The sequence below is a fragment of the Engraulis encrasicolus genome, chromosome 15 (genome assembly GCF_034702125.1).
Source record: "Engraulis encrasicolus isolate BLACKSEA-1 chromosome 15, IST_EnEncr_1.0, whole genome shotgun sequence".
Lineage (NCBI taxonomy): Eukaryota > Metazoa > Chordata > Actinopteri > Clupeiformes > Engraulidae > Engraulis > Engraulis encrasicolus.
Window position 1 is genome coordinate 7,128,962 of NC_085871.1, and position 15,067 is coordinate 7,144,028.

At 41.4% G+C, this 15,067-nt stretch overlaps 1 protein-coding gene across 1 annotated transcript in view; it reads left to right on the plus strand.

Annotated features, from left to right (window-relative positions):
- The window catches only part of cerk (ceramide kinase), a 36,760-nt gene that overhangs the window by 4,189 nt on the left and 17,504 nt on the right, over window positions 1–15,067 (plus strand). Inside the window, exons 2-6 of the mRNA XM_063216918.1 lie at window positions 7,722–7,865; window positions 8,412–8,534; window positions 9,885–10,010; window positions 11,811–11,877; window positions 12,486–12,631. Of these exons, the coding sequence (XP_063072988.1) occupies window positions 7,722–7,865; window positions 8,412–8,534; window positions 9,885–10,010; window positions 11,811–11,877; window positions 12,486–12,631 (606 nt within the window). The remainder of the gene's footprint in view (window positions 1–7,721; window positions 7,866–8,411; window positions 8,535–9,884; window positions 10,011–11,810; window positions 11,878–12,485; window positions 12,632–15,067) is intronic.

The following is a 15,067-nucleotide window of genomic DNA, read 5'->3' on the forward strand; positions in this document are numbered from 1 at the left end:
CTTAAAAGGACGCTAGGGTAATGTGTTTTCAACCTTTCAATATTTAACTTAAGACTTTGTTCCTTTGCTCATAAGACAATTGTCGAGATGATATGGCCTATGTTTGGTTTATACTGTAGTATAGTTTGGCTAAGAGCCACTGGAATGTCAGTCATTGTTCTGTGGCATTTCCTCAAACCCCCCACTGTTGCACTGGTGTGTATTTTTCTTTTCTTTCCTTTTTGTTGAACCCCCGTGGTGCTTATTTCCAGCAACTATTCGTAGCACCCCTCTCTGACCGTTTGAAATGACCTCAAATAAACTGCGAGATTAAGCAGTCGTTCTGGGCCTGAGAGCAAACTGTGTCAGTAGATGTGTGGTGCATTCCATGGTTGTGCCAAACGTGCCCGGTCAGGAACTATTGACTTCCAGTGGGTTGCCATCCAAAAGAGATTACTCATACTGCAGTGCAGCCCTCAGCTAGAGGCAACTTGCCTCATAGGATTCTAGAAATAAAGACATTATTCATTTGTCTTCTAGTGTATTGAACTTGCAAGACACGACCTCTTTATTTGGGATGGCTAGAATCAGGGGAGTTGTAATGTGCATTTCATGATTAAACACAAAATACTGTACCCTCACAAGAAAAAAAAATGCTGAGGAGAGGAGGCAGGGCATTGTTACTGTGTAACCTGAGGGATTACCTTGTAACCGTGTAATCAACAGAGTATACCTGAACTGGCTGCTGTCGCTCTGGCTTTGGGTGTTGAGGAGATTAGAGTCGTTTCCAGCATGTGTGATGGATCCATTCCCAATTCTTACAGTCCTCACATATTCCACATCTGGTGCTATTTAAGAGATCGAAACAATGATATGAGATCATGTGGTTACAATTGAGCAGCTTTCGGTCAAGTTTGGTTTCTTTGTTTCTGATGAGCAACCAATGGACACTGAATATTTTATAAAGTGTGCAAGAAGGATACAGTTAAAACTGAGTTCTAAATGATATAACCATACACAAGGGAACTATATTGCCCCTAAGGCCCGGGGGGCCGGATGCGGCCCGCCATGCCCCTTTTGACCGGGCCTCCACCTCTCTGCACCTCACCATTTACAATGGCCCAAAGAAGCAATCCTCACAGAAAAAAATATTGTATCTATTGTATCTATATTCTATTTTTACATGTGAAGTACTCACTTCTTTTGCAAATCGCTTTTAATGATGAACTATTTTGTGCTAGAAATGATGGCTATAACAGGCAGTGGCATACAGCTCACATTGATCCCGGCCCCTGATCACAGTCAGGAACGATAATGTGGCCCCCAGAGAAAAAAGTTTGGGGACCCCTGCCCTAAGTATGAATGCCTGTTCTATAGTTGTAAGCCAGTACCAAAACATGTTACGCCCTATCATCACAATGGGGCTATATTTAAAGTTTCATGTTCGCTGTCTCTCAGTGTTCCTGGACCATCCCACACAGAATTGGTGGGAAAAGAGGCGAATAAACAAGCAAAGTACTACTATTTGCAGTGTCCAAATAATCTCTTGTGGTCAACATGTTTATACCTGGAACCTCATGACATGCACTTACGACAACAAGAAAATGTTACAGCGCATCATTAAAACAGCAGAGAATTATTGGTTGCCAACTTCCCACACTGGACGAGATCCACCATACACTCGCCTCCAAAAGAGTTGTCGCCTATCCATCTGTTTGGAATAACAGCTAATAACCTGACTTTCAATTCAGCTTCAGAAGTCACTCATATGAAAGCTACAACCCTCCCGAATGAAAATGTATGTACAAAAATAAATGTCATGCACCAAAGAAAGATTGACTCTTTATTGCACACAGACAGGGCAGATTTTCACAAGACAAAAGTGCATGCTGCATGCATGCTGCTGGTGTGTGAGGGCTTTTATCATTGATTACATCATGAAGTTAAAAATGTATTGCTCTACGAATAGCAAATATGTCACCATCTCTCATTGAACTCCATTGATTTTCATTGTGTTGCTTTCCATGATTACAATGACCCTAATCATACACCTAAGGCCAAAGTTGATTTTCTGGAGAGGTGTGAGTGAATCAGTGATTAAGTATGACACCCGATCTGCGTATTTGAAGTGTTTAGAAGTGACTTATCTGCTCATTTTCACATTATGTTCGATAGGCGACAAAACTTTTGTCTTGTGAAAATCTGCCCTGTCTGTGTTCATTAAAGGGTCAATCTTTCTTTGGTGCATGAAATTTATTTTTGTACATACATTTTCATTAGAGAGGGTTGTAGCTTTCATATGAGTGACTTCTGAAGCCAAGTGATTAACTGAAAGTCAGGTTATTAGCTGTTATTCCAAACAGATGGGTAGGCGACAACTCTTTTGGAGGCGAATGTACACGCTGCACAAAGAGAGCAATTAAAGATCAAAGATCATTGTCCGCCATGCTACCTTCTGGCAGACGCTTTAGGGCTCTGCGTACCCGCACTATGAGACTGAAGGACAGTGTCTATCCCACCGCCATCAGACTTTTAAACTCCATGCGTCACCTGCCCCCCTTCAATACTTCAGGACTGGCTAAACTGTGAGATGCATGTGGACTTTGCCATAGGATTGTGTGTGCTTGCGTGCGTGTGTGTGAATTCTGCACTGAACCCTGCAAGTCATCCATTGATTGTTTTATATTTCATATCTTAATTAATTTTTATTACACTAGTTATACTGCTTAAAGGACAACTCCTGCCAATTTCAATGTGCTGTTGTATTGCTCACGCTACCCTTGACTTGTCAGTACCCGGTGACACCGCAGTTTTTGGCCCAGCCCTTTCCGAGATATGAGCTATTCTAATGGGGGCAACTTTTGTTTACATTTTTTTTTTAAATGAGCATAGGCCTACTCCAAATATTTTCTCAAAAGGTATCGCTGTTTGATAGCTGTCTGCTGATGTTGCATAACCTTTTGGATGTTTTTGGGAATAAATAAAAAAGTTTTTTTTAAATGTAAACAAAAGTTTCCCCCATTAGAATAGCTCATATCTCGGAAAGGGCTGAGCCAAAAAATGCGGCGTCACCAGTCAAGGGTAGCGTGAGCAATACAACAGCACATTGAAATTGGCAGGAGTGCTCCTTTAACTTATCTTTACCTTTGTGGGCATCTGTGGGTTGCTTCCAAACAACATCTCAATAGTGTGACAATAAAGTTTAGTGACAATGAAGTACTCTACTCTACTACTCTAATTATACCAACCTGTTCCCCATGACAAGAGTCATGAGACAGGGGGGAGGAGGGCAGACTAGGAGGGTAGGGGGATCATGAACATAAGGCCTCAGTGTGAGGAGCGCTGTATTTAGTTCATGAAATCCAAGAAGGGCTCTGTAAAACCCACTCTGACATTATTAGGCCCATTCTCAAATTCAGCAGTTTTCTTTGCCGTCTTTTGACTATAAGACAATAAAGCAGACATTGATGGTGGGGCGCTGTGGCGCAACATGCTAAGCCCCCCGACATTTGGGCTTGCATGCCCATGGGGACGTCTGGCCACTGTCATTTCCCAGCCCTACCCCATCTGTCCCTCACACTCGTTTCCTGTCTCCTCTCACACTGTCCTATAAAAATAAAGGTCCAAAAAAGCACCCAATTACTTAAAAAAGACATTGAAGTTAACCCATTTCAGCCTGATGACTCGTATATGTTGTTTGACCTTTAGTGCCTGGAGACACATATACGCTGCATTCAGGCTCTTAAGATTTTAGCTTTTTTGATAAAAATGTGGGTATGTTAAAGCTGAGCATATTCTAATGCTAGATGAGGGTCTTAGGGTTTAAAATGCAACTTATTTCATGATTTTATGTGCATCAGAGGCTTGTATTTGGGTTTGTATGGGCTGAGGGCAACTCTACCAACAAGGGCTTAGGCATTCAGCAAGCGTTTTCTGCAGGTGCTTTAGGCATCAATGGTTGTAGCACTACAGTGAACCCCTGCTACAGAAGCCGTGAGAGTGTCTTGATGCCTTTATGTCTAGTTGGATCAAATGGCTTTGTACAGCCATATGCCAACTGCAGTTTTTAAACTTTTAAGTATGATTGGTAAGCTTAGATCAATTGTCTGAAGTTACTCTGTTGTTTCTCTTGGCTACATTGGAATTGAGTCACTCACTAGGGCTGGGCGATATGGAAAAAAACATCACGATATGGATTACTTTATATCACGATAACAATATGCATCACAATATAGCACAATTACATACATTTTCAGTTATTCTCTTTATTTGCTCTTTATTTTTTCATGTCGCAAAACAACCTTTCTATAAAATTGATCTTTTTATTCTTATTTTTACAGTTACATTAACTTATAGTTTGTATGGTGACAGCATGAAATGTAATTAAATGATATTCAATTGTATAAAATTACTATCACGATATAAATGATTTAGGAGAAAGGGCACGATATACACTTTTATATCACGATAACGATATATATCGTCATATTGCCCAGCCCTACTCATCCCCAACCAGCATTTAAATTGCAGTTGCATTGTCTATGCATCACACAAAACAGGGCAACAGGGCAGGTAGGGAAAAAACGCACCAAACAAGCAAGAGTAGTGTTGGCTGGTTGTCAGGGTTTTCTGTCCTAGTTGGCAGCCCGTTGCAGTGTGTGCACTCTGACCATCTGCTCTAGAGTCGTTCGTGTGTGTTCGACACTAGACACCCAGGCTGCCTGTGACAACGGTGGCCAAAACTCAAGGTGCTGCTGACAAATGATGACTTTTATTCTGCCCACATTGACGATGGCGGTGAAATGGTGCCATGGAGCAGGAAGCTGTAATGTGACTGGAGTGCGTTACATGACAATGTTCGAGATTTTACGTCTTTAGACGGGGCACATTTCTGAGAAGACTACTACTTGTAGTAGAGTACTTTTATTAATTTCCGAAGAAAATTAAGGTGTCTGTCAGCTTACATAATACACGAATACAAAACATAGGCCTAATACACAGTATTGTACATTGCAGTAAAAATATACTGTAGCACACACTTGAGTGCAGCAATCAGCTTTTCAGCAGTTCACATACGCACACGCTCTCTCTCTCACACACACACAAGGTGAAAGTTGTGGTAGGGTAGTGTGTTGCACGCACACACACAAAAATACTAAAGTAGCCTCCTGGACAATTTTCTAATATGGCAACATGGTGGACAGTAATGCCTTTTGGATCTTGAATCTTTTTGAATCCTCAGTCTGTTCACTTTGCATTGAGCTTGTTAAATATCTTCCATGTTATTTCTACAGTCAAGGCGGCTCACTATAATTGGCCTGTCCACATTGTTTATTGCTCTCTATCTATTCTTAATTATTTGTAGACTGTTGCACTCTGTATTGACCCCACACTGGTTATTTGCTGCAGTGTCCTCTTTTAACCTCTTTGATTAGAAGCGTATGCTAAATGTAATGTCATGTCATGTCTTGCCATGTAATCTTTTTATGTTGTCCATGAAGGGTTTTGTCATATTTTTGTCATAATGTATTTTATTTGTTTGTCATGTATCTGTTGGTCTGCACACATTGCTTAGGCCCTAAGCCTTAGGGCAAAAGGCGTGTACGCCAGATATCATTCTGGAAACATGAATCTCTTGCTTTGTCTATTGTGAATATGTTTATATCTTTTCCACAGCAACGTCTCGCACTGCCAGACATTCCACTTGTGATATGTTTAGCGCATTAACCATTGAAAGGAACTTTTTAAAGTGAGCCAAGTAGTCTATTTAAAAAAGGCTTCTTTCACCTTCACCCAAGGTCACAGAGATAATTGCTGGTACGTTGAGTAGTTTCATATGAGGGCACATTCAAGAGTGAATGGCTGAAGGCCATTTCAATAGCCTAGTCAAGTAGGCAAACCAAGCGCTAGAAAATGTTTTTCCCTGCCGAGCTGGTAGTGGTAGTGCTGCACCATTTGGAGGTGCAAACACAAAAAGACGTCCAACCTGTCCTCCAATCATGCAGTGTTTTCCATGCATTGAGGAAACTACGGCGCACCGTAATAGTTTAAATTTGGCAGCCATAGTTTCCGAAAATGTTAAAAATATATATATATTTTATTTATTTATTTATTTATTTTACTTTTTTTTTTTTTTCGATTTCCGTTTTTGTTAATGAATTACGATTTCCTTCGCATTTTCCTCCTGGAGTAAATACATCCTATAGAGAACACCACAACTGCTTGAAAGACAGAGGGATCAAAAGCCTAGTCAAGTTGTTGTAGTTAACTTGGGTTTTTGGAGTGATAAAAAAACCTTCAGAGAAGGGACAGTTGGGATGAGTTTACTAACATTCCCCAGGCTTTGTTTTACAGTTGTAATGAGCTAGGTGACAGTAATTAGTTAGGTGACATAAATGTATGTTGTTCAGCCCTTTTACTGGGAGGAATTTTGAAAAACTGTCCCTGTTACCAGCACCCCTCATGTAATAATAGTGATAATTTCATGATACTCAAAGTCGCTTGAATGTGTATGCCTATGTGTGTGTGGGGGAAAAGGCATAGCCTACCCTCTTAGAGCCTTTTTGTCTATGCGTTAACAATTTCACAGTGCTCTTAAATTCTTATCTCTGCTCCTATTTTGTTGTATTATTTTTTTCATTACATAGACCCCTGCATGAGGGACTAATGAAACTGTGTTGTAAACACAAATGATTCACTGTACTGCATTTGTATTTTATTTATAATATAAATGACAATGTACTACTATTATACATGTCAATGTCATGGGTAAAATCTTATGTAGCCTTATTTCTCAAAATATAAATGGCTGAAATGTAGGCCTATGCCTATCTCCATGCGGCAATGTCATACTGTACTCATTGTTTTGCCGTTTTGCATTTACGCTGTGTGAATACAGCCTCCACCCCCCCCCCCCCCCCCCCCCCCCCCTAAAAAAAGGCACGCGTGAAAAGAGCCCCCCCCCCCCAAAGGAAAAATAAAATCCCGGCTCCCCCTATAGTTTCCAAAATTTCTGTGGGAAACACTGTCATGCAAGGATTTTTTCTCCACGGGTCTGATTGGTCGTAGCGTGCAGGCAGTTTGTTCGGCTTTTGGATGTGTGTTTTGCCAGACTTAAAGGGGTATGCCACTATTTTGGGGCTTAATACAGTTAAAATTGTTGGCTGGAGTTTATAAAGGTGGTTAAGTGTTTTATTTGTCATGTGAAGCGTTGTCTTGCTTTAAGACAAGTTAAAAGAGGGTGTATGTCGCTAAGCTAGTGAAAGTCAATGCATCCATGTAGCATTGCTACATGCTACACGGATCCATTGACTTTCACTAGCTTAGCGACATGCTCCCTCTTTTAACTTGTCTTAAAACAAGACAACGGCTTACATGAAAAATAAGACACTTTACCACCTATATAAACCCTGGCCAACGATTTAAACTGTATTAAGCCCCAAAATAGTGGCATACCCCTTTAAGTTTCTGTTCATGTTTAGTCTTTTAAGTATATTTTTGGGCTTTTGCCTTTAAAGGTACACTGTATAATATTTTTAGTAGTTTATTTCCAGAATTCATGCTGCCCATTCACAAATGTTAACTTTTTCACAAATGTGACCAATGCGACCCCCCACCCCCCGACGAGATCCTGGGAACAATGGCCATTGGCACCTCTCTCTTTTCGAGTCTCTGTTAGTATGCTGCGCCACAGTACCCTAGGCTGCTATTTTAACGCTTTGCTTTTGTGTGTCTCTTTGCAGCGGGCAGCCACAGTGTTCCTGTGTGTGAGGTAATAGCTGTCCAGGAGACGGCTGAGGAGAACCAGAAGAGCAAGAAGAATGTTGGGAAGTGGCACAGAGTTCCCAGAAGCCCAGAGGAATCCTACCAGCCTCCGGCGTTTACAGGTACAGTAGGCCAGAGATGCCGATCTGCTGTGCTGATGCTAATCTGCCCCCATGTTATGGGTGCAGAGCTCAGACAGGGCCTGTTCTGTCCACATATGCAGATAGGCAAGCATTTGTTTACATACTGTAGCTTTGGTCATTTGCCCGCAGAGTACATTATATTGTGCATAGCTGGTGCTTTTGTCCAAGGATATTTAATTACAGGTTAGGTGTTCAATTCAGCCACAGATGAAGGTGTAGGTAGGGAGTCCACACATCCTTCCTACGGGTGTAATGTTGGGGATTCGAATCAACAATCTCCTGATGTAAAGACTATTAGCCATAACTATTAAGCCACGGCTGTCTGCATCACAAAGTGGTTTAAGATAAACATAACAGAAAAAATCTAAATTAAAAAAATCGAGCACAAACAGAAAAGGCAAGTTGATGGTGAAAATATGGAGATGTAGATGGATTATGATGATGAATGAATTTTGACATCTTCTGTCATTTTTTTTCTAACCTATTCTTTCATCCCCCGTTTGCTCGTTTTCTATGTGTGTGTAGTATTCTATGTGGAAAGAACGAGGCAGCATCGCTGGCGATGCAGAAGCGTAACTTTCCACTGTCCAGACTGGGGCCTGTGTCAGCAGTGGATACAGACCATCGAGGAGCAGCTCACTTTATTAAGTATGTCTATTGTGTTCATGCCTGCGGGTATTTATTTATATGGAACAGTGTGCAATAATTGGCATGCCTATAGACATGGCCTGTGCAAATGTAATGTCTTATCTTCCCCCTCTGATACAGTTATGTTTTTGTTATATCTTTGTCACAGTTGTATGTGTGAATTACGTAAGCCTCAGGGGAATGAGGTGAACATAGGAAGACACACTGTAATAATGTCTCAAATGGCACCTTTAACACAATTATTGATTCGATTGTCGATTTGTCTGTTTGTCCATCTGTCTAGCTGTCTGTGTCTGTCTGTCTTCCTCTCTGAATGTACAGTCAGTGGAGCAGCGAGCATTTTCTAGCATCAAACGAAAAGACGTAGAGTAGAATAGAGTATTTTTTATTAATCCAGAGGGAAATTAAGGTGGCTGACAGTTTACATAAATGCACAAATACAAAAACATACACAAGACCTAATACACATTAATGCTCATTCCAGTAAACATATATCACACATTTGAGTACAGCAACACTCACTCACTCACTCACACACTCACCCAGCATCCAGAATGACCTTCTGTCGTTCATGTACTGTGAACCCGTTCTTCAGTCCAATTATATCCACTGTTTCCAGTATTGGAGAACATTTGCCAAGGGTGGAGCCGATGAGTTGAGACCTAAATGTCAGGTTTCTAAAGATAACTGCCCAAATCCCAAAGCCCCTCAGAAGGACCAGGTTGTGCCCGCTACATCCCACAGTAAACTCGGGGTGTTAGAAATGCACAAACATCTACCAGGAACTGCCTTTGATCCCATTGAAAAGATCATAGGATGGAAATAGTGCAGAGAGATTCCTGTGCTCTCAGCTGTGGCAATGTATGATTATGGCACATTGCCATTTGTTGTTGATTTTCTGAAGCCAGGCAGCAGGATAACATTACAGTGTCATTTAAAACCCTTGTGAATGTTTCCCCTATGTGACGGGCCAGGCTCTGTTCACAGCCTTTGATGTATGAGTGAATGTGGTGTTGTGTTGGCACAATGTTGTGTTGGGATTTGATGGTGTTGAATTCTCCAAAGAGAGTGAACACACACTATTCTACTGCTTTTCATTGTTTCCCGGTTTAAAAAAAAATGACAACTGGTGAAGAGGATGACCCAACATGTATTTTTTGTATTTGAGCTAACCTCCTTAATCTGAAACTGTCTGGTAAAAAAAAGTCTGCTTGGCATGTTTTTCAATGGGAGCTGAAAGTTCTGTTGGTTAATGAAAGGGTCGCAAGTGTGCTGTCAGCTTCAAGAAAATGCTGCTGTCAAACCAATTGTCTGGCCTTGTAATGATTGTGTTTCTGTCCCCCGCTGCAGCCTACCGACCGAAGCGCTTGCTGGTGTACATCAATCCCTTTGGAGGGAAACAACAGGGAAAGCGGATTTACGAGCAGAAAGTCGCCCCAATCTTTTCCCGTGCCTCAATTTCCACCGACGTGATTGGTGAGTTTTCCGTCATCCCCCCACCCCCCCCCCCCCCCCCCCCCCCCATGCGTGCATTAACATTTAAATAAAAAATGAGCTTTTATCACACCGGCGGATAGATCTGCGTTTGGCAAATGGCCCTGTCTCCCCAAACACTCTCTGAGAAAATATGGACGTGTTTAGAGGTTTATCTGTCAGTCGGCTACTGAAATGGAGACCATGATGGCTGATGAGGATCAAAATTCCAGCACATTAAGATTTCTGGCAGCGGAGTCTGAGATGGTCCAGGGCTGTGGCATAATGCTGTCGTGAAAAAAACTGAAATGTTCACATTTTTTTTACTTCCATTATTTCTCCTCCTGCTGAGTTTCTTTTTTTCTTGCTGCACATCAAATGAACTGTATGGAAGGAGGAAAGTGGAGCACTGTGCTCCCAATATACCGTTTGAAATGAGATGGAAGGTATGGATGGGGCTGTGGATATTGAGGAACTGCTGGGCTATCCTCTGATGAAGAAAGATGATTTCTGTGCAGAAACATAAAATGAACTAGAGAATGGCTATATTATATTCCCAGATCTAATCAAAAGGAAAGGTTCATAAATATTAAGGGTTTGTTATAAAATGTAAAGGTTTTTTGGGTAAAGTAGAACGCTTTGTATATACTCTGCAGGTTTTTTTTCTTCACATTATCATGACTTTGCACAATTACATGAGACGTTACAGGAGTTTCCATTATGTACGTTTGAGTAACTGTCGTTTCCACTGATTCAGTATTTCGCAATGCTTCAATGAGAAGTCAAATGAATGACTTGCAGAAAATTAATAGGAAAAACCATACATCTCGTAGAGGCTACTACACAGACTTGGGAGGGCATCCTCAGCATGTCTGATGGTCTACTCTCTGACATGGTTGAAGATGTACGAAGAATGGAATTGGAAATTAATGTTGCATGACATGACGCAATACAAGAAATGATGACACTGCCAGACTGACTACTGTGATACTATCTGCTACCACTATGAAGGTCAGAACATCTGAGAGAGAGGGAGAGCGAATTTGCATATTTTTTGCACATTCAATGAAAGGGGTTGTTCGTATCCAAATCAGACCAGACGGAGCACTCAATTCATCATGTCCCTTTTTAAATAGTACATAAATAGTACATTCATTTAAATTATATACTAATTGAGAGCTTTATGTGTTTATTTAAGTCCCTGAAGTTTAAATGTTTCCATTGATGGATTGCTATTTCATGTATAAACCATTCATAGCCTCTCCCTTCCCGCTGTCCATTAAAATAACAGATTAATCCAGTGCTAAGGGGTGCTCTTGTGGTCTTTCGTAATGACCACCTACTGAGATGTGGTTACCTTTTAAATCTTTAAGATGGATCACTGTGGTGAAATCATAGAAGTATCATTTCCAAAGATGTTTGTTTTTAACACAAGAAGTTTTGAATAACCAATGGGTTCAGAGCCTTGAATAGAAGGGCATAGAAAAATGTAGTGTGTTATCTGTGGGAGGAAAGGAAATAAGATATTAAGAATCTCCAATTACTAAAACTGTGGCCATCTATCATGGTTCATGGTGCTGTCACTGGGTTCAACAGTGATGGAAGTTTTTCTCTTTGCGAAAGGATCATTACTTCTCTCCACAGCAAAGTCATTTTGTATCATTATGTTTCTAATAATTTCTTATTTTGTAGGTCTTGATGCACTTTGGGGCATATTCTGTCGACAAGAGAAGGTCATGCTTTAATTTGGATCTCATGATGTACATGCACACTGAACCCATCTCTTCTCATTTGTCTCCATAGTGACGGAGCGAGCTAATCATGCGAGGGACCACTTGAAAAGCGAAGCCGATCTTAAGAAATACGACGGGTATGTTTCTGGTCCCTTTGTGAGAACCACTACATTCATGTTCAATTTGCAGCGAGAGTAGCATTTCCATTTCACTGCATATCGATACAGCCTCCACTATTATTGCTAATTCCCACAAAGATTGGATAGCGAAATACTAAGTGGCCTTTTGATGAGAAAACGCAGGGGTGCAACTTAAAAGCGAATTAGAGGTCAAGAACATACGTCTTGACTCTGTTTTTTTTTTACTGCTCATCTGTTTGTTTGGGTCGGAGGTCCTATTCAATCGGCAGTCAATTAGGGCTGCACAATATATCAAAAATGTATCGAAATCGCGATAGTAAGAGTGGCGATATGCGTAAAATTACTTAATTATCGCTAACAAGTAAAACATTACTTTGCAGTCCAATCTCTAGCTGAATGTCAACAAAGGCTCAAGAAGCCCGCCATGACCAAAGCCACGCCTCCCCCACACAGACCGACAAATTAGTGACAAGAAAAACACTTGGCTACATTTCTAAATAACGTTTAAATATTGTTATCGAGGTATTGCATGCTGTTACAGCGTATCGTTTTTTTTTCTGATATCGTGCAGCCCTACAGTCAATGTCATCTGGTGTTCCCTGCAGGGTGGTGTGTGTCGGGGGTGATGGCATGTTCAGTGAGATCGTCCATGGCCTGGTATGGAGGACGCAGTCGGACTCGGGTGTGGATCAGAACTGTCCGGAGGAAACACTCGTCCCCTGTGACATTCGCATCGGCATCATTCCTGCAGGTGGGTCCAAACTTCCCTAGCCTGGCCTCGTCATCCGTAAACTTCGGATTCTCATTTGCCAACACGTTACGTCTGGGTTTGGGCCCATGACGTTACACAATGGCAGATTACACGTGACGATCAAACATTAGCAATTGGGTAAAATCAGATCCGAACATTTCAAACTTCAATAGAACAGAGTTCCCACCTGTAGTTGATGCTGAATTAGATGGTTTCAATCCCTCTTAATGAAATTAGTACGAGGTTATGTTGAGGCCAAGTTAGGTCCAAACTTCTCACCCATAGCCCAGACAAATCCTAGCTGGAAAGAAATTCTGACCCCCCTCGTACATCATGTTTTTTTCTCCTCCCAGTGGCTTAGCGACAGCAGGAATCCTTTAGCTCAACAGAGCCACCACACACACACACACACACACACACACACACACACACACACTACACGCACCCTCCTGAATCCATCACTCAAAATTCCATTACAGGCCACATGCTGCGTGGCATTTTCTAAATCATCATAAATTCCAACTGCTCTGACATGAATTGCCCAACTGGACCCTACAAGTAGCATGCTGGAGAAATGATCACAGGAGATTACTCTGTTGTGTTTGCAGTGGGAGGAAAAAGCACCCTGTCAACAGCCAAATTATCTCTCTTCACAGGGTTTGGAAGAAAAAAGAAAAGAAAATAGCAATACATCACTCTCTTGTCAGGCCTGATGGGGGGAGTTATATGTGGAATTAAACGGGACGACAATGGCTGCTCCTCAGTAGAGCTGTTGGAGAGCTTCCATGGTGTGGTGTTCCCACCAGACATCAGCGAGCAAAATGGGGAACAGTTTGAGGATATTCCGCCTGCTGTTGCGTACTCAAAACAAGAGTTTGTGTCATGTGTGTCAAGACTGTCAAGAAACTGTTGACTGTCTGATTCTTGGGGTCTGTGTAAATAATTTTGACATGGTTTGTATATTAATGTGGTGTTTGATGGAAGTCGTTGAAATGACAAAGTCTAAGAGGTGTTGCACACTTGCGCTGAATGCTAAAAACCCATTCAGAGACGGCACAGAAAAAAGGTTCACATACTGCACCTAAGAGATTGTACCCGCCGGTTATCGCCACATGCCGTTGTGAGATATTAGAGTATACCAATGAAGGTGACATGCTGGGCACTAGCATTTGTCAACTAAAAAAGGCACATGCTGTTGAAGGTCTTATCTTAGTGCGGCTAATTCTGGTCATTCACAAGCTCTTATCTGTGCTGTCAGATATGAGGTACTCAGACATTGCCTGAGAGGTTTCTTTTGAGGGTATGTTTTCTTATAATTTATATGCGCAAACTCTTTTCAAAAAGATGTTTCCTAGATAGGAGCTATGCGTTTGGAATGTAGAAACAGGTTAAAATGCTGCCTGTATGCCTTCATATTGCAAGGCAGCAGAGTATCCTACGGTTTGACCTATAGTAACCTGCAGACACTTCCTTTTTTTTGGTGGTTGTTTTTCTTTACTCGGGGAGCAATCTTGTGACTGGTCTGCTGCATGTTTATCGTCTTCAGTCAGCTCGCAATAACAGCTAGGGAATACCATTTGCTTGACACTTGGACAGGGGAAACTGAATAACAAAATTGTGCATTTTGTTTTCTTCTGTAAAAGGGTACATTTTACACCATTGGATATGTTTCACCTGCAGAGTATAACTTAGATGTTTTTGGGCTCCAGTCTCTGCTGGATTTTTTTATACAGTAGTGTCAAGCTGTACTTTGACACAGTTTCATTGTTTAACTGCCATACACAAGAAATCTTACCATGACAACAGCGTTTTTATGATCTGTTTGATTAAATTGCACTTATGACTCATGACACATGTGCCATCTCACCTAATGTGCTCGAGTCCAGGTGAACCAATATCAAACTGCTCTGGGGTGTATTTCTCGAAACCATAGTTGCTAACTTCATGAACTATTTTGTTGTTTTCAATGCAATTTCCCATTGGCAACTACCCAAGTTGCTAACTGGCTTAAAACTTTGCTTTCTAAATGCACCCCTGGATTTGATACAAGTAGGTCACATGGTCAAACCACACCAGACCCTGAGGGTGCTGTACTACATGTAGATGGCACAGTGTTGGTACGCATTTAATCTCATTACAAAAACAGGTTATTTTTGTAGTTATCCTTTCCATAGGAATTCCTTGTGTGTGCAAGTATGTGTAGCTGTGTCCAGTTGCTATACGTGTTCTGATGTGCTGTTGAAGATGAGCTATTTTCAGTGAAAGGCATTACATTACCATTCAGAGCTCAAGGGAAAAGAACTCATCTCAACCTCATCTCTGCCCACGACTGTAAGAGTCAGTGCTGAACTCTAAGACTGTGCGTGGTCATGGGGCTGTGAGTCAGCTTTCAATTGAACAGCGGAAATCGGTTTTCTTGATTTGAAAATGCACAGT